At 52.1% G+C, this 25,548-nt stretch overlaps 1 protein-coding gene across 1 annotated transcript in view; it reads left to right on the forward strand.

The window, feature by feature from the left end:
• madd (MAP-kinase activating death domain) overlaps positions 1 to 25,548 on the forward strand; it is a 426,952-nt gene that overhangs the window by 392,743 nt on the left and 8,661 nt on the right. The window contains exon 32 of the mRNA XM_068046784.1: positions 23,426 to 23,472. Coding sequence (XP_067902885.1) covers positions 23,426 to 23,472 — 47 coding nt within the window. The remainder of the gene's footprint in view (positions 1 to 23,425; positions 23,473 to 25,548) is intronic.

Genomic DNA, 25,548 nt, shown 5'->3' on the forward strand with positions numbered 1-25,548 from the left:
GTATCCCCTGTATAACAGTACTGAACCCCAGTGTATCCCCTGTATAACAGTACTGAACCCCAGTGTATCCCCTGTATAACAGTACTGAACCCCAGTGTATCCCCTGCATACAGAGTGCTGAGCCCCAGTGTATCCCCTGTATAATAGTACTGAACCCCAGTGTATCCCCTGCATACAGAGTGCTGAGCCCCAGTGTATCCCCTGCATACAGAGTGCTGAGCCCCAGTGTATCCCCTGTATAACAGTACTGAGCCCCAGTGTATCCCCTGTATAACAGTACTGAACCCCAGTGTATCCCCGGCATACAGAGTTCTGAGCCCCAGTGTATCCCCTGTATAACAGTGCTGAGCCCCAGTGTATCCCCTGTATAACAGTACTGAGCCCCAGTGTATCCCCTGTATAACAGTACTGAACCCCAGTGTATCCCCTGCATACAGAGTGCTGAGCCCCAGTGTATCCCCTGTATAACAGTACTGAACCCCAGTGTATCCCCTGCATACAGAGTGCTGAGCCCCAGTGTATCCCCTGTATAACAGTACTGAGCCCCAGTGTATCCCCTGTGTAACAGTACTGAGCCCCAGTGTATCCCCTGTGTAACAGTACTGAACCCCAGTGTATCCCCTGTGTAACAGTACTGAACCCCAGTGTATCCCCTGTGTAACAGTACTGAACCCCAGTGTATCCCCTGTGTAACAGTACTGAACCCCAGTGTATCCCCTGTGTAACAGTACTGAACCCCAGTGTATCCCCTGTGTAACAGTACTGAACCCCAGTGTATCCCCTGTGTAACAGTACTGAACCCCAGTGTATCCCCTGTATAACAGTACTGAATCCCGGTGTATCCCCTGTATAACAGTACTGAACCCCAGTGTATCCCCTGTGTAACAGTACTGAACCCCAGTGTATCCCCTGTGTAACAGTACTGAACCCCAGTGTATCCCCTGTGTAACAGTACTGAATCCCGGTGTATCCCCTGTATAACAGTACTGAACCCCGGTGTATCCCCTGTATAACAGTACTGAACCCCAGTGTATCCCCTGTGTAACAGTACTGAACCCCAGTGTATCCCCTGTGTAACAGTACTGAACCCCAGTGTATCCCCTGTGTAACAGTACTGAATCCCGGTGTATCCCCTGTATAACAGTACTGAACCCCGGTGTATCCCCTGTGTAACAGTACTGAACCCCAGTGTATCCCCTGCATACAGAGTGCTGAGACCCAGTGTATCCCCTGTGTAACAGTACTGAACCCCAGTGTATCCCCTGTGTAACAGTACTGAACCCCAGTGTATCCCCTGCATACAGAGTGCTGAGCCCCAGTGTATCCCCTGTGTAACAGTACTGAACCCCAGTGTATCCCCTGTATAACAGTACTGAACCCCAGTGTATCCCCTGCATACAGAGTGCTGAGCCCCAGTGTATTTCCTGTATAACAGTACTGAACCCCAGTGTATCCCCTGCATACAGAGTGCTGAGCCCCAGTGTATCCCCTGTATAACAGTACTGAACCCCAGTGTATCACCTGTATAACAGTACTGAACCCCAGTGTATCCCCTGTGTAACAGTACTGAACCCCAGTGTATCCCCTGCATACAGAGTGCTGAACCCCAGTGTATCCCCTGTATAACAGTACTGAACCCCAGTGTATCCCCTGTATAACAGTACTGAACCCCAGTGTATCCCCTGTATAACAGTACTGAACCCCAGTGTATCCCCTGCATACAGAGTGCTGAGCCCCAGTGTATCCCCTGTATAACAGTACTGAACCCCAGTGTATCTCCTGTATAACAGTACTGAATCCCAGTGTGTCCCCTGTATAACAGTACTGAACCCCAGTGTATCCCCTGCATCCAGAGTGCTGAGCCCCAGTGTATCCCCTGTATAACAGTACTGAACCCCAGTGTATCCCCTGTATAACCGTACTGAACCCAAGTGTATCCCCTGCATACAGAGTGCTGAGCCCCAGTGTATCCCCTGCATACAGAGTGCTGAGCCCCAGTGTATCCCCTGTATAACAGTACTGAGCCCCAGTGTATCCCCTGTATAACAGTACTGAACCCCAGTGTATCCCCTGTGTAACAGTACTGAACCCCAGTGTATCCCCTGTGTAACAGTACTGAACCCCAGTGTATCCCCTGTGTAACAGTACTGAACCCCAGTGTATCCCCTGTGTAACAGTACTGAACCCCAGTGTATCCCCTGCATACAGAGTGCTGAGACCCAGTGTATCCCCTGTGTAACAGTACTGAACCCCAGTGTATCCCCGGTGTATCCCCTGTGTAACAGTACTGAACCCCAGTGTATCCCCTGTGTAACAGTACTGAACCCCAGTGTATCCCCTGCATACAGAGTGCTGAGCCCCAGTGTATCCCCTGTGTAACAGTACTGAACCCCAGTGTATCCCCGGTGTATCCCCTGTGTAACAGTACTGAACCCCAGTGTATCCCCTGTGTAACAGTACTGAACCCCAGTGTATCCCCTGCATACAGAGTGCTGAGACCCAGTGTATCCCCTGTGTAACAGTACTGAACCCCAGTGTATCCCCGGTGTATCCCCTGTGTAACAGTACTGAACCCCAGTGTATCCCCTGCATACAGAGTGCTGAGCCCCAGTGTATCCCCTGTATAATAGTACTGAACCCCAGTGTATCCCCTGCATACAGAGTGCTGAGCCCCAGTGTATTTCCTGTATAACAGTACTGAACCCCAGTGTATCCCCTGTGTAACAGTACTGAACCCCAGTGTATCACCTGTATAACAGTACTGAACCCCAGTGTATCCCCTGTGTAACAGTACTGAACCCCAGTGTATCCCCTGCATACAGAGTGCTGAGCCCCAGTGTATCCCCTGTATAACAGTACTGAACCCCAGTGTATCCCCTGCATGCAGAGTGCTGAGCCCCAGTGTATCCCCTGTATAACAGTACTGAACCCCAGTGTATCCCCTGCATACAGAGTGCTGAGCCCCAGTGTATCCCCTGTATAACAGTACTGAACCCCAGTGTATCCCCTGCATACAGAGTGCTGAGCCCCAGTGTATCTCCTGTATAACAGTACTGAACCCCAGTGTATCACCTGTATAACAGTACTGAACCCCAGTGTATCCCCTGCATACAGAGTGCTGAACCCCAGTGTATCCCCTGTATAACAGTACTGAACCCCAGTGTATCCCCTGTATAACAGTACTGAACCCCAGTGTATCCCCTGCATACAGAATGCTGAGCCCCAGTGTATCCCCTGTATAACAGTACTGAACCCCGGTGTATCCCCTGTATAACAGTACTGAACCCCAGTGTATCCCCTGTATAACAGTACTGAACCCCGGTGTATCCCCTGCATACAGAGTGTTGAGCCCCAGTGTATCCCCTGTATACACAGTACTGAACCCCAGTTTATCCCCTTTATACACAGTATTGAACCCCAGTGTATCCCCTGTATACACAGCACAAAACCTCAGCACAACCCCTGTACACACAGCACTAAATCCCAGTGTAACCCTTGTATACACAGCACTGAACCCCAGTTTAACCCTTCTACAGATAGCTCTGAAGACCAGCATAACCGCAGTACACGGGTCATGAACCCCAGTGTAACCCCTGTATAGACAGCGCTGAACCCCTGTGTATCCCTTGTATACACAGCAATGAACTCCAGTGTAACCCCTGTATAGAGAGCACTGAACCCCCGTGTATCCATTGTATACACAGCACTGAACCCCAGCGTAACCCCCATACACGCAGCATTGAACCCCAGCATAACCTCTCTACACAACACTGTACCCCAGTACATGCGATACTGATCCCCAGTGTAACCCCTGTACAGAGAACACTGATCCCCAGTGTAACCCCTGTACAGAGAGCACTGAACCCCAGTGTAACCCCTGTATAGACAGCACTGAATCCCTGTGTACACAGCACAGAACCCCAGTCATACCCCTGCATACACAGTACTGAACCCCAGTGTAACCTCCGTACACACAGCACTGAACCCCAGTGTAACCCCTGTATAGACAGCACTGAACCCCTGTCATACCCCTGCATACACAGTACTGAACCCCAGTGTCACCTCCGTACACACAGCACTGAACCCCAGTGTATCCGCAGTACAAACAGCACTGAACCCCAGTATAACCCCTGTATAGACAGCACTGAATCCCTGTGTACACAGCACAGAACCCCAGTCATACCCCTGCATACACAGTACTGAACCCCAGTGTAACCTCCGTACACACAGCACTGAACCCCAGTGTAACCCCTGTGTACACAGCACAGAACCCCAGTCATACCCCTGCATACACAGTACTGAACCCCAGTGTAACCTCCGTACACACAGCACTGAACCCCAGTGTAACCCCTGTATAGACAGCACTGAACCCCTGTCATACCCCTGCATACACAGTACTGAACCCCAGTGTAACCTCCGTACACACAGCACTGAACCCCAGTGTATCCGCAGTACAAACAGCCCTGAACCCCAGTATAACCCCTGTATAGACAGCAGTGAACCCCCGTGTGCATCCCCAATACATACAGTACTGAACCTCAGTGTAATCATTGTATACACAGCACTGAACCCCAGCGTAACCCCTGTACACACAGCACTGAACACCAGTGTAATCCCTGTACACACAACACTGTACCCAGTGTAACTCCTGTACACACGACACTGAGCTCCAACATAACCCTTGTATACACAGCACTGAACCCCAGTGTAACCTTTGTATACACAGCCCTGAATCTCAGTGTTTCCCCTGTACACATAGCACTGAACCCCAGTGTAATCCCTGTACGCACAGCACTGAACCCCAGTGTAATCCCTGTACGCACAACACTGTACCCCAGTGTAACCCCTGTACACACAACACTGAACCCCAACATAACCCTTGTATACAAAGCACTGAACACCAGTGTATCCCCTGTATACAAAGCACTGAACCCCAGTGTATCCCCTGTAAACACAGCTCTCAACACCGGTATAACCCTTGTACCCACAGCTCTGAACACCAGTGTAACCCCTGAAGAGACGGCAAAGAACACCCATGTGTAAACCCAATACATACAGTACTCAACCTCAGTGTAACCCCTGTCCACACCGCATTGAACCTCAGCAGATCCCCTGTATACACAGCTGTGAACCCCAGTGTAACCCCTGTATAGACATCACTGAATCCCTGTGTATCCCTTGTATACACAGCACTGAACCCCAGTGTAACCCCTCTATGCACAGCACTGAACCCCAGTGTAACCCCTGTACGCACAGCACTGAACCCCAGTGTAACCCCTGTACGCACAGCACTGAACCCCAGTGTAACCCCTGTACGCACAGCACTGAACCCCAGTGTAACCCCTGTCCGCACAGCACTGAACCCCAGTGTAACCCCTGTACGCACAACACCGAACCCCAGTGTAACCCCTGTACGCACAGCACTGAACCCCAGTGTAACCCCTGTACGCACAGCACTGAACCCCAGTGTAACCCCTGTACGAACAGCACAGAACCCCAGTGTAACCCCTGTACCCGCCGCACTGAACCCCACTGTAACCCCTGTACACACAGCACTGAACCTCAGTGTAAACAGTACAGAGCCCCAGTGTATCCCCTGTACAGTTTTGATCCCCAATGTAACCCCTGTATATACAGCAATGAACCCCCGTGTGCATCCCCAATACATACAGTAATGAATCCCAGTATAATCATTGTATACACTGCACTGAACCCTAGCATAACTCCTGCATACACAGCTCTAAACACCTGTGTAACCCTTGCTCACCCAAAACCAAACCCCTGTGTGTCCCCTGTACAGACAACCCCCATGAAGACAGCAATGAACCCCTGTGTGTGAACCCAATACACACAGCACTGATCCGCAGCGTAACGCATGTACACACAGCACTGAACCCCATTGTAACCCTTAAATACACAGCACTGAACCCCAGCATAACGCCTGTATGCATGGCACAGAACCCCAGTATAACCCTTGTATACACAACACAGGACACCAGTATAACTCTTGTACACAGATCTCAGAACCCCAATGGAACCCTTGAATACACAAAACTGAACCCCACCATAACCCCAGTACACACAGCACGAAACGCCAGTGTATCCGATGTATTCAGAGCGCTGAACCCTAACCCCTGTATACACAGCACTGAACCCCAGTGTAACCCCTGTATTGACAGTACAGAACCCCAGTGTATCCTCTGTGCACACAGCACTGAACCCCAGTGTAACCCCTGTATAGAAAGTAATAAATCCCCGTGCGTATCCCCAACGCATACAGTACTGAACCCCAGTTGTAATCCTTCTATACACAGCACTGAACACCAATGTATCCCCTGTACACATAGCACTGAATCTCAATTTAACCCCTGTGTACACACACCACTGGATCCCAGTGTAACCCCTGTACACACCAGTGGATCCCAGTGTAACCCCTGGAAGCATAGAACTGAACCCCAATGCAACCCCTGTACGCTCAGCACTGAAGCCCAGTGTCACCACTGCATACAAACCACTGAACCCCAGTGTATCCCATGCATTCACAGCACTGAACACTAACCCCTGTGTACATAGCACTGAACCCGGATGTAACCCCTGTACACACAGTACTGAACCCCAGTGTAACCCCTGTCGGCATAGAACTGTACCCTAGTGTACCCTTGTATATACAACACTGAACCCAACGTAACCCTTGTATACACAGCACTGAACCCCAACATAACCCTTGAATACACAGCACTGAGCCCAGCATAACCCCTGTATGCATGACAAGGAACCCCACTGTATCCCCTGCACACACAACTTTGAACCCCTGTGTAAGCCCGTATAGACAATAATGAATCCACGTGTGTATCCCCAATGCGTACAGTACTGAACCCCAGTGTAATCCTTCCAGACACGGGGAGGCGGTGGCGTAGTGGTATTGCCACTGGACTAGTAACCCAGAGACCCAGGGTATTGCTCTGGGGACATGGGTTCAAATCCCACCACAGCAGAAGGTGGAATTTGAATTCAATTAATAAATCTGGAATTAAAAAGCTATTCTAATGGCCATGAAACCATTGTCGATTGTTGTAAAAACTCATCTGGTTCACTAATGTCCTTTAGGGAAGGAAATCTGCTGTCCTTACCTGGTCTGGCCTACATGTGACGCCAGACCCATAGCAATGTGGTTAACTTTTACATGCCCTCTGAAATGGCCTAGCAAGCCACTCAGTTGTACCTAACCGCTACGAAGTCAATAAAAAGGAATGAAACCAGACGGCCCACCCGGCATCGACCTTGGCACCGGAAACGGCAAACCCAGCCCTGTCGACCCTGCAAAGTCTTCCTTACGAACACTGTGCGGGCGGCACAGTGGCGCAGTGGTTAGCACCGCAGCCTCACAGCTCCAGTGACCCGGGTTCAATTCTGGGTACTGCCTGTGTGGAGTTTGCAAGTTCTCCCTGTGTTTGCGTGGGTTTCCTCCGAATGCTCCAGTTTCTTTCCACAGCCAAAGACTTGCAGGTTGATAGGTAAATTGGCCATTATAAATTGCCCCTAGTATAGGTAGGTGGTAGGGAAATATAGGGACAGGTGGGGATGTGGTAGGAATATGGAATTAGTGTAGGATTAGTATAAATGGGTGGTTGATGGTCAGCACAGACTTGGTGGGCCAAAGGGCCTGTTTCAGTGCTGTATCTCTTTAAAAAAAAACAGCTGGGGGCTTGTGACAAAGTTGGGAGAGCTGTCTCACAGACTAATCAAGCAACAGCCTGACATAGTCATACTCACGGAATCATACCTGACAGACAATGTCCCAAACACTGCCATCACCATCCCTGGATATGTCCTGCCCCACCGGCACTGTGGTATACAGTAGGGAGGGAGTTGCCCTGGGAGTCCTCAACATCGACTCTGGACCCCATGAAGTCTCATGGCATCAGATCAAACATGGACAAGGAAACCTCCTGCTGAGTACCACCTACCGCCCTCCCTCAGCTGATGACTCAGTACTCTTCCATGTTGACCAGCACTTGGAGGAAACTCTGAGGGTGGCGCGGGCACAGAATGTACTCTGGGTGGGGGACTTCAGTGTCCATCACCAAGAGTGGCTCGGTAGCACCACTACTGACCGAGCTGGCTGAGTCCTAAAGGACATATCTGCTAGACTGGGTATGCGGCAGGTGGTGAGGGAACCAACAAGAGGGGAAAACATACTTGACCTCGTCCTCACCAATCTGCCTGCTGCAGATGCTTCTGTCCATGACAGTATTGGTAGGAGTGACCACAGCACAGTCGTTGTGGAGACGAAGTCCCGCCTTCACGTTGAGGATACCCTCCATCGTGTTGTGTGGCACTACCACCGTGCTAAATAGGATAGATTTCGAACAGATCTAGCAATGCAAAACTGGGCATCCATGAGGCACTGTGGCTCATCATCAGCAGCAGAATTGTACTCAGCCACAATCTGTAACCTCATGGCCCGGCATATCCCCCACTCTACCATTACCATCAAGCCAGGAGACCAACCCTGGTTGAATGAAGAGTGCAGGAGGGCATGCCAGGAGCAGCACCAGGCATACCTCAAAATGAGGTGTCAACCTGGTGACGCTATAACCCAGGACTATCTGCGTGCCAAACTGCGTAAGCAGCATGCGATAGACAGAGCTAACCGATCCCATAACCAACAGATCAGATCTAAGCCCTGCAGTCCTGCCACATCCAGTCGTGAATGGTGGTGAACAATTAAACAACTAACTGGAGGAGGTGGCTCCACAAATATCCCCATCCTCAATGATGGGGGAGCCCAGCACATTAGTGCGAAAGATAAGGCTGAAGCATTTGCAACAATCTTCAGCCAAAAGTGCCGAGTTGATGATCCATCTCAGCCTCCTCCTAAAGTCCCCAGCATCACAGATGCCAGACTTCAGCCAATTCGATTCACTCCGCGTGATATCAAGAAACGACTGAAGGCACTGGATACTGCAAAGGCTATGGGCCCTGACAATATTCCGGCAATAGTACTGAAGACCTGTGCTCCAGAACTTGCCGTGTCCCTAGCTAAGCTGTTCCAGTACAGCTACAACACTGGCATCTACCCTGCAATGTGGAAAATTGCCCAGGTATGTCCTGTACACAAAAACAGGACAAATCCAACCCGGCCAATTACCACCCCATCAGCCTACTCTCAATCATCAGTAAAGTGATGGAAGATGTCATCAACAGTGCCGTCAAGCGGCACTTGCTTAGCAATAACCTGCTCAGTGACGTTCAGTTTGGGTTCTGCCAGGGCCACTCAGCTCCTGCCTGATCTCATTACAGCCTTGGTTCAAACATGGACAAAAGAGCTGAACTCAGGAGGTGAAGTGAGAGTGACTGCTCTTGACATCAAGGCACCATTTGACCGAGTATGGTATCAAGGAGCCCTGGCAAAACTAAGGTCAATGGGAATCGGGGAAAACCCTCTGCTGGCTGGAGTCATACCTAGCGCAAAGGAAGATGGTTGTGGTTGTTGGACGTCAATCATCTGAGCTCCAGGACATCACTGCAGGAGTTCCTCAGGGTAGTGTCCTAGGCCCAACCATCTTCAGCTGCTTCATCAATGACCTTCCTTCAATCATAAGGTCAGAAGTGGGGATGTTCGCTGATAATTGCACAATGTTCAGCACCATTCGTGACTCCTCAGATATTGAAGCAGTCCGTGTAGAAATACAGCAAGACCTGGCCAATATCCAAGTAGGCTTGGGCTGATAAATGGCAAGTAACATTCGTGCCACACAAATGCCAGGCAATGACTATCTCCAACAAGAGAGAATCTAACCATCTTCCCTTTACATTCATTGGCATTACCATCGCTGAATCCCCCACTATCAACTTCCTAGGGGCTACCATTGACCAGAAACTGAACTGGAGAAGCCATATAAATACCATGGCTACAAAGAGCAAGTCAGAGGCTAGGAATCCTGTGGCGAGTAACTCACCTCCTGACTCCCCAAAGCCTGTCCACCATCTGCAAGGCACAAGTCAGGAGTGTGATGGAATACTCTCCACTTGCCTGGATGGGTGCAGCTCCAACAACGCTCAAGAAGCTCAACACCATCCAGGACAAAGCAGCCCACTTGATTGGCACCCCATCTACAAACATTCACTCCCTCCACCACCACGCACAGTGGCAGCAGTGTGTACCATCTACAGGATGCACTGCAGCAATTCACCAAGGATCCTTAGACAGCACCTTCCAAACCCGCGACCTCTACCAACTAGAAGGACAAGGGCAGCAAATGCATGGGAACACCACCACCTGCAAGTTCCCCTCCAAGTCACACACCATCCTGACTTGGAACTATATCGCCGTTCCTTCACTGTTGCTGGGTCAAAATCCTGTAACTCCCTTCCAAACAGCACTGTGGGTGTACCTACCCCAAATGGACTGCAGCGGTTCAAGAAGGCAGCTCACCACCACCTTCTCAAGGGCAATTAGGGATGGGTAATAAATGCTGGCCTGGCCAGCGATGCCCACATCTCATGAATGAATTTTAAAAAAGCACTGAAAGCCAATGCAACTCCTGTACACACAGCACTGAATCTCAATTAAACCCCTGTATACACAGCACTGGATCCCAGTGTAACCCCTGTATCCACCACATTGAACCCCAAAGTATCCCCTGTACACACAACACTGAATCTCAGTTTAACCCCTGTATACACAGCACTGGATCCCAGTGTAACCCCTGTGCACACAGCACTGGATCCCAATGCAACCCATGTATGCACAGCACTGGATCCTATTGTAGTCCCTGTACACATGGCACTGGATCCCAGTGTGACCCCTGTATATACAGCACTGGATCCAAGTGTGACCCCTGTATACACAGCACTGAACCCCATGTGTATCCCCTGTATACACAGCACTGAACCCCAGTGTAACCCCTGTGCACACAACACTGAACACGAGTATAACCCTTGCATATGCAGCACTGAAACCCAATGTAACCCCTGTATAGACAGCAGTGAACCCCCGTGTGTATCTCCAATACATACAGTATTGAACCCCAGTGTAATAATTGTATACACAGCACTGAACCCCAGCGTAACCCCTGTGCACACAGCACTGAACCCCAGCGTAACCCCTGTGCACACAACACTGAACTCCAGTGTAACCCCTGTATGCACAGCACTGAATCCCAGTGTAACCCCTGTACACACAGCACTGAATCCCAGTGTAACCCCTGTACACACAGCACTGAATCCCAGTGTAACCCCTGTACACACAGCACTGAATCCCAGTGTATCCCCTGTACACACAGCACTGAATCCCAGTGTAACCCCTGTACACACAGCACTGAATCCCTGTGTAACCCCCGTACACACAGCACTGTATCCCAGTGTAACCCCCGTACACACAGCACTGAACCCCAGTGTAACCCCCGTACACACAGCACTGAACCCCAGTGTAACCCCTGAACACACAGCACTGAATCCCTGTGTAACCCCTGTACACACAGCACTGAATCCCAGTGTAACCCCTGTACACACAGCACTGAACCCCAGTGTAACCCCCGTACACACAGCACTGAATCCCAGTGTAACCCCTGTACACACAGCACTGAATCCCTGTGTAACCCCCGTGCACACAGCACTGAATCCCTGTGTAACCCCCATACACACAGCACTGAATCCCAGTGTAACCCCTGTACACACAGCACTGAATCCCTGTGTAACCCCCGTGCACACAGCACTGAATCCCTGTGTAACCCCCATACACACAGCACTGAATCCCTGTGTAACCCCCGTGCACACAGCACTGAATCCCTGTGTAACCCCCATACACACAGCATTGAATCCCAGTGTAACCCTGGTACACACAGCACTGAATCACTGTGTAACCCCCGTGCACACAGCACTGAATCCCTGTGTAACCCCCGTGCACACAGCACTGAATCCCTGTGTAACCCCCATACACACAGCACTGAATCCCAGTGTAACCCCTGTACACACAGCACTGAACCCCAGTGTAACCCCGGTACACACAGCACTGAATCTCAGTGTAACCCCGGTACACACGGCACTGAATCCCAGTGTAACCCCGGTACACAGAGCACTGATTCCCAGTGTAACCCCCCTACACACGGCACTGAATCCCTGTGTAACGCCTGTACCCACAGCACTGTATCCCAGTGTAACCCCTGTACACAGAGCACTGAATCCCTGTGTAACGCCTGTACCCACAGCACTGAATCCCAGTGTAACCCCGGTACACAGAGCACTGATTCCCAGTGTAACCCCCCTACACACGGCACTGAATCCCTGTGTAACGCCTGTACCCACAGCACTGTATCCCAGTGTAACCCCTGTACACACAGCACTGAATCTCAGTGTAACCCCGGTACACACGGCACTGAATCCCAGTGTAACCCCGGTACACAGAGCACTGATTCCCAGTGTAACCCCCCTACACACGGCACTGAATCCCTGTGTAACGCCTGTACCCACAGCACTGATCCCCGGTGTAACCTCTGTACACACGGCAGTGAATCCCAGTGTAACCCCTGTATAGGCAGCAATGAATCCCCGTGTGTATCCCCAACACAGACAATATGAAACCCAGTGTAATCCTTGTTTTCACAGCATTGAATCTCCGCATAACCCCTGTACACATGACACTGAATCCCAGTGTATCCCCTGTACATACAGCACTGAATCCGATTATAACCATTGCATATGCAGCACTGTAACCCCTGTATAGACAGCAGTGAACCCCCATGTGCATCCCCAATACATACTGTATTGAACCCCAGTGTAATCATTGTATACACCGCACTGAACCCCAGCATAACCCCTGTACACACAGCACTGAACCCCAGTGTAACCCCTGTATGCACAACACTGTACCCCAGTGTAACCCCTGTACACACGACACCGAACACCAGTATAATCCTTGTATACAGAACACTGACCCTTAAATACACAGCACTGAGCCTCACCATCACACCTGTATGCATGGCACAGAACCCCAGTCTATCCCCTGTTGACACAGCACTGAATCGCAGGGTAACCCCTGTAAGCATAGAACTGATCCCCAGTCTAACCCCTGTATGCACAACACAGAACACCAGTATAACCCTTGTATACAGATCACTGAACCCCACAATAACCGCTGTACACACAGCACTAAACCCCGGTGTATTCCATGTATTCACAGCACTGAACCCCCGTGTGACCCCTGTACACACAGCACTGAGCCCCAGTGAATCCCCTGTGCTCACAGTACAGGATCCCAGTGCATCCTCTGGACACACAGCACTGATCCCCAGTGTAACCCCTGTATAGAAAGTAATAAATCCCCGTGTGTATCCTCAATACATACAGTACTGAACCCCATTGTAATCCTTTGAGCCACAGCAGTGAACGCCAGTGCAACTCCAGCGACCCGGGTTCAATTCCGGGTACTGCCTGAGTGGAGTTTGCAAGTTCTCCCTGTGTCTGCGTGGGTTTCCTCCGGGTGCTCCGGTTTCCTCCCACATGCCAAAGACTTGCAGGTTGATAGGTTAATTGGCTATTATAAATTGCCCCTAGTATAGGTAGGTGGTAGGGAAATATAGGGACAGGTGGGGATGTGGTAGGAATATGGGATTAGTGTAGGATTAGTATAAATGGGTGGTTGATGGTCGGCACAGACTCGGTGGGCCGAAGGGCCTGTTTCACTGCTGTATCTCTAAAACTAATCCCTGTACACTGCACTGAATCTGAATGTAGCCTCTGCGTACGCAGCAGTGAACCCCAGTGTAACCCCTGTACACACATCACTGAACCCCGTGTAACCACTGTACACGCAGCACAGAACCCCAGTCTGTCCCATGTATACAAAGCACTGAACCCCAGCAAAACCGTTGAATACACAGCACTGAACCCCAGTATATCCCATGTATACACAGCACTGAACCCCAGTGTAACCCCTGTACACACAGCAATGATCCCCCATGTGTCAAACCAATACATACAGCAGTGACCCCCAGTGTAATCCCTTGTATACACAGCGCTGAACCCCAGTGTAACCCCTGTACACACAGCAATGAATCCCAGTGTAACCCCTGTACACACAGCAATGATCCCCCATGTGTAAACTCAATACATACAGTACTCAATCCAAGTGTAACCTTGTGTAAACAGCACTGAACCCCCGCATAGCCAGCAATGAACACGAGTGTAACCCCTGTACACAAAGCACTGAATCCCAGTGTAACCCCTGTATACACAGCAGTGAACCCCAGAGTAGCCCCTGTACACACAGCACTGAACCCCAGTGTAAACCCCTGTACGCTCAGCACTGAACCCCAGTGTAACCCCTGTACGCTCAGCACTGAACCCCAGTGTAACCCCTGTACGCTCAGCACTGAACCCCAGTGTAAACCCCTGTACGCTCAGCACTGAACCCCAGTGTAAACCCCTGTACGCTCAGCACTGAACCCCAGTGTAAACCCCTGTACGCTCAGCACTGAACCCCAGTGTAAACCCCTGTACGCTCAGCACTGAACCCCAGTGTAAACCCCTGTGTGCTCAGCACTGAACCCCAATGTAAACCCCTGTGCGCTCAGCACTGAACCCCAATGTAAACCCCTGTGCGCTCAGCACTGAACCCCAGTGTAAACCCCTGTGCGCTCAGCACTGAACCCCAGTGTAAACCCCTGTACGCTCAGCACTGAACCCGTGTAAACCCCTGTGCGCTCAGCACTGAACCCCAGTGTAAACCCCTGTGCGCTCAGCACTGAACCCCAGTGTAAACCCCTGTACGCTCAGCACTGAACCCCAGTGTAACTTCTGTGCACACAGCACAGAACCCCAGTGTATTCTGTGTATACACAGCACTGAACCCCAGTGTAACCCCTGAACACACAGCACTGAACCCCAGTTTAAGCCTTGAACAGACAGCACTGAGCCCCAGTGTGACCTCTGTATGCACAGCACTGAACCCCAGTGTATTCCCTGTGTACGCAGCACTTGACCCCAGTGTATTCCCTATGTACGCAGCACTGAACCCCAGTGTATTCCCTATGGACGCAGCACTGAACCCCAGTGTATTCCCTATGGACGCAGCACTGAACCCCAGTGTATTCCCTATGTACGCAGCACTGAACCCCAGTGTATTCCCTATGTACGCAGCACTGAACCCCAGTGTATTCCCTATGGACGCAGCACTGAGCCCCAGTGTATTCCCTATGTACGCAGCACTGAGCCCCAGTGTATTCCCTATGTACGCAGCACTGAACCCCAGTGTATTCCCTATGTACGCAGCACTGAACCCCAGTGTATTCCCTATGTACGCAGCACTGAACCCCAGTGTATTCCCTATGTACGCAGCACTGAACCCCAGTGTATTCTCTATGTACGCAGCACTGAACCCCAGTGTATTCCCTATGTACGCAGCACTGAACCCCAGTGTATTCCCTATGTACACAGCACTGAACCCCAGTGTATTCCCTATGTACGCAGCACTGAACCCCAGTGTATTCCCTATGTACGCAGCACTGAACCCCAGTGTATTCCCTATGTACGCAGCACTGAACCCCAGTGTATTCCCTATGTACGCAGCACTGAACCCCAGTGTATTCCCTATGTACGCAGCACTGAACTCCAGTGTATTCCCTATGGACGCAGCACTGAACCCCAGTGTATTCCCTATGTACGCAGCACTGAACCCCAGTGTATTCCCTATGGACGCAGCACTGAACCCCAGTGTATTCTCTATGTACGCAGCACTGAACCCCAGTGTATTCCCTATGTACACAGCACTGAACCCCAGTGTATTCCCTATGTACACAGCACTGAACCCCAGTGTATTCCCTATGTACACAGCACTGATCTGTCACTGATAAGATGGAAGAATTGTCATTTCTATAGCAGCGTTCATAACCTTAGGAAATTCCAAAGAGCTTCATAGTCAGTGTAGTCACTGTTGCAATTTAGGCAAATTCGATCTGGAAGTTGTTTGCACAGAGGATTGAGTGGGGTAGAGCACCTGTCATCACTGGCATGCTGCATTAAGACAATGAAATGGTTAGTGCACCCTTCACCCCCTCTCATTGTGTCAGTACCCCCAAATATTGACAGGCTGCCTGTGGGCGTCTGGTTTAAACCCCACTCGCGAGTACACTCTGTAAAAAGGGTCTGGTTCAGTAATGGGGTCCTTGCGGGAGAAGGTTGGCATGTACTGTTGATGGCTAGTACGTGTCTGTATTTACAGTGTGATGTGTTTGGACTGGTGTGTAGTAGAGCCCAGGGCTGAGGGGGCTGGAGGTTTGCAGTATGAGGGGTGTCTCTGCTGAGTGGGGTTTGAGTCTCTGCCTTCTTTGTGGTGATTCGACATTGACTCGCTGCCTCCATCGCTCTGAAAACCTTGTTGCTCCTTCAGGTAATAAGAGTCCATTCAGAAACACTGAACGTTTTACTGTCACCACTGAGTGTGTTTGTCACTGCACTTGCTACAAACTAGTGTCCAGTACACAAAGCTGTCCTGACCAATCATTCAGTATCCTGCTTTGAACTAATTACTGCCCCATTCCCTGTATTTCTTGATCCCTACCCTTCTGCCTCTACCTTGATGTACTCTCCTTTGTCGCTGCAGCCCTACTCATGTCTCTGGCTATGCTTCTCACATAGCACCCACTACCCCGTGTCTCAAATCACATCTGTCCCCCCATCCTTTGCATGTTCAGATCTCTGAGTCTGGTTCGTTGTCTATCCTGCCATCCTATCTGTCTCTCCTCTTTCCCACTTCCTCTCCCTGTTACCCAAGCTCCTTTTCCCAGTCCTCTGTCCCCAGGCTCCTCCTTTCTCTCTCACCCTCTTGTCTTTCTCCCTCTCTGTGTCTTTGTGCCCCCAATCTCTCTTTCTCGTTCCCGTCTCTTATCTTTCTCATCTTTCTGACAGTCCCTTTTTCTTTCTGTCCCCTCTTCTTCTCCTTCTCTCCCACTCTCCACCTCCCTGTACTCCCACTCCCCACCCCCTCTCCCACTCCCCACCCCCTCTCCCACTCCCCTCTGTCCCCCTCTCACCGCCCCCTCTCACCGCCCCCACTCTCAGCCCCCTCCTCTCAGCCCCCTCCTCTCAGCCCCCTCCTCTCAGCCCCTCCATCTCAGCCCCCCCCATCTCAGCCCCCCCCATCTCAGCCCCCCCCATCTCAGCCCCCCCCATCTCAGCCCCCCCCATCTCAGCCCCCCCCATCTCAGCCCCCCCCATCTCAGCCCCCCCATCTCAGCCCCCCCCCCTCAGCCCCCCCCTCAGCCCCCCCCTCAGCCCCCGCCTCTCAGCCCCCCCCTCAGCCCCCGCCTCTCAGCCCCCCCCATCTCAGCCCCCCCCATCTCAGCCCCCCCATCTCAGCCCCCCCCCCTCAGCCCCCGCCTCAGCCCCCCCCTCAGCCCCCGCCTCTCAGCCCTCCCCCTCTCAGCCCCTTCTCAGCCCCCCCCTCCGTGCCCCCCTTCTGTGCCCCCACTCTCTGCCCCTCCATCCCCCCCTCTCCGTCCCTCTCCCCTCAACCCCTCCCACACTTCTCTCCCCACTCTTTCTCCCCTTCTCTCCCTTTCTGTCTCCCCCCACCCCTCCCCCTCTTTATCCCTCCCCCTCTTTATCTCTCCCTCTGTCTCTCTCCCCTTCTCTCTCTCTCGCCCTCTCTCTCCCTTTCCCTCCTCTCTCTGCCCCCTCTTCTCTCTGCCCCTTCCTGTCTCTGCCCCCTCCCCGTCGTCCCCTCTCCCCTTGCTCTCTCTCCCCTCGCCCCTCGCCCCCCCTTCGCCTGCGCTTTGCCTCTCTCTCCCCTTTGCTTTGTCCCTGTTTTCCCCCCCCGCGCCGCATTCTGTTTCTCTCTTCCCCCCGCTCTCTCTCTCCCCGCTCTCTCTCTCCTGGCTTTCTGTCTCCCCACTCTCTGTCTGGCTTTCTGTCTCCCCGCTCTCATTCTGGCTTTCTGTCTTGCTGTCTCTCTCTCTTTCCGCTCTCTGTCTCGCTCTCTCCCCGCTCTCTGTCTCGCTCTCTGTCTCGCTCTCTGTCTCGCTCTCTGTCTCGCTCTCTGTCTCGCTCTCTGTCTCTCTCTCTGTCTCTGTCTCGCTCTCTGTCTCTCTCTCCGCTCTCTGTCTCGCTCTCTCTCTCTCTCCCCGCTCTCTGTCTCGCTCTCTGTCTCGCTCTCTGTCTCGCTCTCTGTCTCGCACTCTGTCTCGCACTCTGTCTCGCTCTCTGTCTCGCTCTCTGTCTCGCTCTCTGTCTCGCTCTCTGTCTCTCTCTCCGCTCTCTGTCTCTCTCTCTGTCTCTCTCTCCGCTCTCTGTCTCGCTCTCTCTCTCTCTCTCCGCTCTCTGTCTTGCTCTCTCCACGCTCTGTCTCGCGCTCTCTGTCTCGCGCTCTCTGTCTCGCGCTCTCTGTCTCGCGCTCTCTGTCTCGCGCTCTCTGTCTCGCGCTCTCTGTCTCGCGCTCTCTGTCTCGCGCTCTCTGTCTCGCGCTCTCTGTCTCGCGCTCTCTGTCTCGCTCTCTGTCTCGCTCTCTGTCTCGCTCTCTGTCTCGCTCTCTGTCTCGCTCTCTGTCTCGCTCTCTGTCTCTCTCTCTGTCTCTCTCTCCGCTCTCTGTCTCGCTCTCGCTCTCTCTCCCCGCTCTCTGTCTCGCTCTCTGTCTCGCTCTCTGTCTCGCTCTCTGTCTCGCTCTCTGTCTCGCTCTCTGTCTCGCTCTCTGTCTCGCTCTCTGTCTCGCTCTCTGTCTCGCTCTCTGTCTCTCTCTCTGTCTCTCTCTCCGCTCTCTGTCTCCTCTCTCTGTCTCTCTCTCCGCTCTCTGTCTCTCTCTCTGTCTCTCTCTCCGCTCTCTGTCTCGCTCTCTCTCTCTCTCTCCGCTCTCTGTCTCGCTCTCTCTCTCTCTCTCTCCGCTCTCTGTCTTGCTCTCTCCCGGCTCTCTGTCTCGCGCTCTCTCCCGGCTCTCTGTCTCGCGCTCTCTCCCCGCTCTCTGTCTCGCGCTCTCTCCCGGCTCTCTGTCTCGCGCTCTCTCCCCGCTCTCTGTCTCGCGCTCTCTCCCCGCTCTCTGTCTCGCTCTCTGTCTCGCTCTCTGTCTCGCTCTCTGTCTCTCTCTCTCCGCTCTCTGTCTCTCTCTCTGTCTCTCTCTCCGCTCTCTGTCTCGCTCTCTCTCTCTCTCTCCGCTCTCTGTCTTGCTCTCTCCACGCTCTGTCTCGCGCTCTCTGTCTCGCGCTCTCTGTCTCGCGCTCTCTGTCTCGCGCTCTCTGTCTCGCGCTCTCTGTCTCGCGCTCTCTGTCTCGCGCTCTCTGTCTCGCTCTCTGTCTCGCTCTCTGTCTCGCTCTCTGTCTCGCTCTCTGTCTCGCTCTCTGTCTCTCTCTCTGTCTCGCTCTCTGTCTCGCTCTCTGTCTCGCTCTCTGTCTCTCTCTCTGTCTCTCTCTCCGCTCTCTGTCTCGCTCTCGCTCTCTCTCCCCGCTCTCTGTCTCGCTCTCTGTCTCGCTCTCTGTCTCGCTCTCTGTCTCGCTCTCTGTCTCGCTCTCTGTCTCGCTCTCTGTCTCGCTCTCTGTCTCTCTCTCTGTCTCTCTCTCCGCTCTCTGTCTCCTCTCTCTGTCTCTCTCTCCGCTCTCTGTCTCTCTCTCTGTCTCTCTCTCCGCTCTCTGTCTCGCTCTCTCTCTCTCTCTCCGCTCTCTGTCTCGCTCTCTCTCTCTCTCTCCGCTCTCTGTCTTGCTCTCTCCCGGCTCTCTGTCTCGCGCTCTCTCCCGGCTCTCTGTCTCGCGCTCTCTCCCGGCTCTCTGTCTCGCGCTCTCTCCCGGCTCTCTGTCTCGCGCTCTCTCCCCGCTCTCTGTCTCGCGCTCTCTCCCCGCTCTCTGTCTCGCGCTCTCTCCCCGCTCTCTGTCTCGCGCTCTCTCCCCGCTCTCTGTCTCGCGCTCTCTCCCCGCTCTCTGTCTCACGTTCTTACCCTCAGTGTGTGTGTATAATATCCACATCCGGAGCCTGGGTCTGTGTGACACTGCATACAGCCTCAGTATGTGAGTGTGTGTGTGTACACATCCATATCTGCAGCTTGTGTCTGTGACACTGGGTACAACCTCAGTATGTGAGTGTGTGTGTGTGTACACATCCATATCTGCAGCTTGTGTCTGTGACACTGCGTACAGCCTCAGTATGTGAGTGTGTGTGTGTATATCCATATCTGCAGCTTGTGTCTGTGACACTGCATACAGCCTCAGTATGTGAGTGTGTGTGTATATCCATATCTGCAGCTTGTGTCCGTGACACTGCATACAGCCTCAGTATGTGAGTGTGTGTATATCCATATCTGCAGCTTGTGTCTGTGACACTGGGTACAACCTCAGTATGTGAGTGTGTGTGTGTGTACACATCCATATCTGCAGCTTGTGTCTGTGACACTGCGTACAGCCTCAGTATGTGAGTGTGTGTGTGTATATCCATATCTGCAGCTGGTGTCTGTGACACTGGGTACAACCTCAGTATGTGTGTATATCCATATCTGCAGCTTGTGTCTGTGACACTGCGTTCAGCCTCAGTATGTGAGTGTGTGTGTGTATATCCATATCTGCAGCTTGTGTCTGTGACACTGCATACAGCCTCAGTATGTGCGTATATATACACACAGCTTGAGTACGTGACTGAGTATATATCAATTTGGGTTTTTTGTGTTGGTCGCCATGGTCTCTTGTGTAAGCAGACCTTGCAGCCCTATGATCTGAAGTGCACCTTTTACTGCCTAATATCTAGTTAATCATCAAGAGCAGGGATTGGAGCAGCACATTTATTCCACGCACCAGCTGCTGAAAGGTCACAGGTGTATTTTCTAGTTATGGACCTTGGTCTGAAACACTCGCTATCGCAATGAGGCACAGATTCACACCAAGGGCCAGTTTGTTTTACATAAACTGTGTGAATCGAGTTCAGTTTACGCCATGCGCAATCACTTTTCCTGCACTCCTTGGATACGAGAAGAGTGGCACATCTCCCCCCAACTGAGCTTCTGAGGCCGGTTAACAAAGTCTGTCAAATTCATTGCTGTAAGGGACATAGATCACCCACTGTGTTTGTGTGAAAGGGCAAACAAGCCCATTGCCTGGGAGATAGAATGTTCGTGCCATCAGGCACCCAGCAAAAGTTACCACTGAATGGAATGCATACACTTTGATGATATGAGACCAAGGCTCTCGAAAGCCTGCCCGGCCAAACCCCTCTGCAGTTAGAATCAAACAGTAGGACACCTAATTCTTGAGTGTCTCAGTGCCGTAAAGTACTGGCAATTGTATGCTTCTTTATTCATTAGTGTTGCAGGTCTCTGAAGTAAGCCACCTTGGATTCCAGCTACTGGCAACTGAGAAAATCAATGATGAATTTAGCCATACAGAAATATTGGAGCAGAATTTACTGTCCAAGTGACAGTGAGGCTAATGGCCTCATTATTTGTTGTTTATGTACAAATTGGTGAGAACAGCTGCGAGGTTAAGCATGAAATTCGGTTGCTGCTGTCCGAAATGTTTCGCTCCTCCTTGAGCTTCGCAAAAATGATATCTAGTTGCCTCACTGATCATTGTGCAGCTTGAAAGTTCCTGTACTTGGTTTAGGATTTGTCCATTTGAGTCTAAGTCTACCCTTTTCATGATGTGCTAAGTCTTAATTACTGCCAAGCAACATTTGTGGCACTGAAATTAACTTTTACAAGTGTGAAGTCTCATTCCTTCAGCTTTTAATTATTGTTGGGGATATAAAAATAAATTACAATTGCATTTTTCTTTCGGTCTCTCTCTTAATCATGTCTGTCTTTTCCTCACTTTATTTTGCTTTCTGCACCTGATTTGGCATTAAATTCACGATCCTAATGGGCGCTACCCTGGTTCAAGTTCTTTGCCCCACTCCCACTCTGACCTCTCTGGCCTTAGCCTCCTACACTGTTCCAATAAAGCTCAATGTAAGCTTAAGAAACAACACCTCATCTTCCAACTAGATACTTTAAAGCCTTCTGGATTCAACGTTGAGTTGAAAAATTTCAGATTATAACCTATGTCCCCGTTTTTTCAGGCAGTAGCTGTCGATGATGATTCTGCTATTCCCATTTACACCTTCTCATCTAGACATATCTTTTGTTTCTTTACTTCTCCCATTGCCTTGCACCATCATCCCTGTTATTATTTGATCTCTCCTGCCTTCCACCCTATCACAGACCATTTTTGTTCCTTCCCATCCTCCTCCTTGCCTCTGTACTTGCTTAAAACATGTTACAGCTTTAACATTTTCCAGTTCTGATGAAAGGTCACAGACCTGAAACGTTAACTCTGTTTCTCTCTTGACAAATGCTACCAGACCTGCTGAGTATTTCCAGCATTTTCTGTTTTGATTTCAGATTCTGCACAGTTCATTGTCAGTCCTTCAATCTGATTAAGGAGATGCCCAGTTGCTTGCCCTGTTCACACAGGTCCCAGCTGCCCTGTATAGGGCACTGCACTGTTTCCATCTCCCACTTAGAGCAACTTGCCCAGCAAATGTTCCTGGAAATTAAACAGGCAGGAGCAAGTCTAACGAGTACCGTTCACAGGCTACAGTAAATTATGACCCTTTGTAAAGCCTCTTTTTATTCTTTCGTGGGATGTGGGCGTCGCTGGCAAGGCCAACATTTGTTGCCATCTCTAATTGTTCTTGACAACTGAGTGGCTTGCTAGGCCATTTCAGATGGCAGTTAAGAGTCAACCACATTACTGTGGAACTGGAGTCACATGTAGGCAGATTTCCTTCGCTGAAGGACGTTAGTGAACCAGATGGATTTTTACAACAACCCATCGTAGTTTCATGGCACCATTACTGAGACTGGAATTTTATGAATTAATTGAATTTGGTGGGATCTGAACACATGTCTCCAGGGCATTAGCCTGGCCTCTGGATTACCAGTTCAGTGACATTACCACTGCGCCACCGCCTTCCCTAAAATTACAAGATGTCTCTCCAGCAAAGCAAGCAAAATTTATATGATTAGCATATGACAGTTTAGATTTGTGTGTATGTCCAGTGTGTATGACTCAGCATGCAACTGCGCCTATGCACACAGCCTCGCCGTGTGACTGCGCCTATGTACACAGCCTCGCCGTGTGACTGCGCCTATGTACACAGCCTCGCCGTGTGACTGCGCCTATGTACACAGCCTCGCCGTGTGACTGCGCCTATGTACACAGCCTCGCCGTGTGACTGCGCCTATGTACACAGCCTCGCCGTGTGACTGCGCCTATGGACACAGCCTCGCCGTGTGACTGCACCTATGTACATATCCTTGCTGTGCGACTGCGCGTATGTACACAGCCCCAGTGCGCGTCTTTGCACATTCTTCGTGTGTGTGTTTGCGTAAACAGTTTGTATATGCAATCTCGGTGTGAGACATCCTTGCTTTGTTCCTGGGTTAAACTCTGTCTTTTGTCTCTTGCTCGTCCGGTTTCAGTTCCACAAACTAACGAAGTGGTGACCCACAAGTACAAGACTCCGATGGTGAGTAGGTTCTTCATCCGTTGGTGTTACTAATCCATGTGATCAGTCACTACTTTCTTTTCTTCACAAACCATTTATTTTAAACTCGCGACAAATAAGAGGTGTCAAAACCGAGTCGTGAGCAATTTCTTAATTTTTCAATTCATTTACAGGTGATATCCAGTGTGGTATGTGGGGTCTCGCCCTGTGTCCCAGTGTGGTATGTGGGGTCTCGCCCTGTGTCCCCGGTGTGGTATGTGGGGTCTCGCCCTGTGTCCCAGTGTGGTATGTGGGGTCGCACCCTGTGTCCCAGTGTGGTATGTGGGGTCGCGCCCTGTGTCCCAGTGTGGTATGTGGGGTCGCACCCTGTGTCCCAGTGTGGTATGAGGGGTCGCACCCTGTGTCCCAGTGTGGTATGAGGGGTCGCACCCTGTGTCCCAGTGTGGTATGTGGGGTCTCGCCCTGTGTCCCCGGTGTGGTATGTGGGGTCGCACCCTGTGTCCCAGTGTGGTATGTGGGGTCTCGCCCTGTGTCCCAGTGTGGTATGTGGGGTCTCGCCCTGTGTCCCCGGTGTGGTATGTGGGGTCGCACCCTGTGTCCCAGTGTGGTATGTGGGGTCTCGCCCTGTGTCCCCGGTGTGGTATGAGGGGTCGCACCCTGTGTCCCAGTGTGGTATGTGGGGTCGCGCCCTGTGTCCCAGTGTGGTATGTGGGGTCGCACCCTGTGTCCCAGTGTGGTATGTGGGGTCGCACCCTGTGTCCCAGTGTGGTATGTGGGGTCGCATCCTGTGTCCCAGTGTGGTATGTGGGGTCTCGCCCTGTGTCCCCGGTGTGGTATGTGGGGTCTCGCCCTGTGTCCCAGTGTGGTATGTGGGGTCTCGCCCTGTGTCCCAGTGTGGTATGTGGGGTCTCACCCTGTGTCCCAGTGAGGTATGTGAGGTCTCGCCTTGTGTCCCCGATGTTGTATGTGGGGTCTCGGTATGTGGGGTCTTGCCCTGTGTCCCAGTGTGGTATGTGGGGTCTTGCCCTGTGTCCCCGGTGTGGTATGTGGGGTCTCGCCCTGTGTCCCAGTGTGGTATGTGGGGTCTCGCCCTGTGTCCCAGTGTGGTATGTGAGGTCTCGCCTTGTGTCCCAGTGTGGTATGTGGGGTCTCGCCCTGTGTCCCCGGTGTGGTATGTGGGGTCGCACCCTGTGTCCCAGTGTGGTATGTGGGGTCTCGCCCTGTGTCCCCGGTGTGGTATGTGGGGTCGCACCCTGTGTCCCAGTGTGGTATGTGGGGTCTCGCCCTGTGTCCCAGTGTGGTATGTGGGGTCTCGCCCTGTGTCCCAGTGTGGTATGTGGGGTCTCGCCCTGTGTCCCAGTGTGGTATGTGAGGTCTCGCTTTGTGTCCCCGATGTTGTATGTGGGGTCTCGGTATGTGGGGTCTTGCCCTGTGTCCCAGTGTGGTATGTGGGGTCTTGCCCTGTGTCCCCGGTGTGGTATGTGGGGTCGCGCCCTGTGTCCCAGTGTGGTATGTGGAGTCTCGCCCTGTGTCCCAGTGTGGTATGTGGGGTCTCGCCCTGTGCCCCAGTATGGTATGTGGGGTCTCGCCCTGTGTCCCCAGTGTGGTATGTGGGGTCTTGCCCTGTGTCCCCAGTGTGGTATGTGAGGTCTCGCCTTGTGTCCCAGTGTGGTATGTGAGGTCTCGCCTTGTGTCCCAGTGTGGTATGTGAGGTCTTGCCCCGTATCCCAGTGTGCTTTGCGGGGTCCCGTCCCGTATCCCGGTGTGGTATGTGGCGTCTCGCCCCGTATCCCGGTGTGGTATGTGGCGTCTCGCCCCGTATCCCAGTATGGTATGTGGGGTCTCGCCCCGTATCCCAGTGTGGTATGTGGGGTCCCGTCCCGTATCCCGGTGTGGTATGTGGGGTCCCGTCCCGTATCCCAGTGTGGTATGTGGGGTCCCGTCCCGTATCCCGGTGTGGTATGTGGGATCCCGTCCCGTATCCCGGTGTGGTATGTGGGGTCCCGTCCCGTATCCCGGTGTGGTATGTGGCGTCTCGCCCCGTATCCCAGTGTGGTATGTGGCGTCTCGCCCCGTATCCCAGTGTGGTATGTGGGG

Source organism: Heterodontus francisci, chromosome 14 (genome assembly GCF_036365525.1).
Source record: "Heterodontus francisci isolate sHetFra1 chromosome 14, sHetFra1.hap1, whole genome shotgun sequence".
Lineage (NCBI taxonomy): Eukaryota > Metazoa > Chordata > Chondrichthyes > Heterodontiformes > Heterodontidae > Heterodontus > Heterodontus francisci.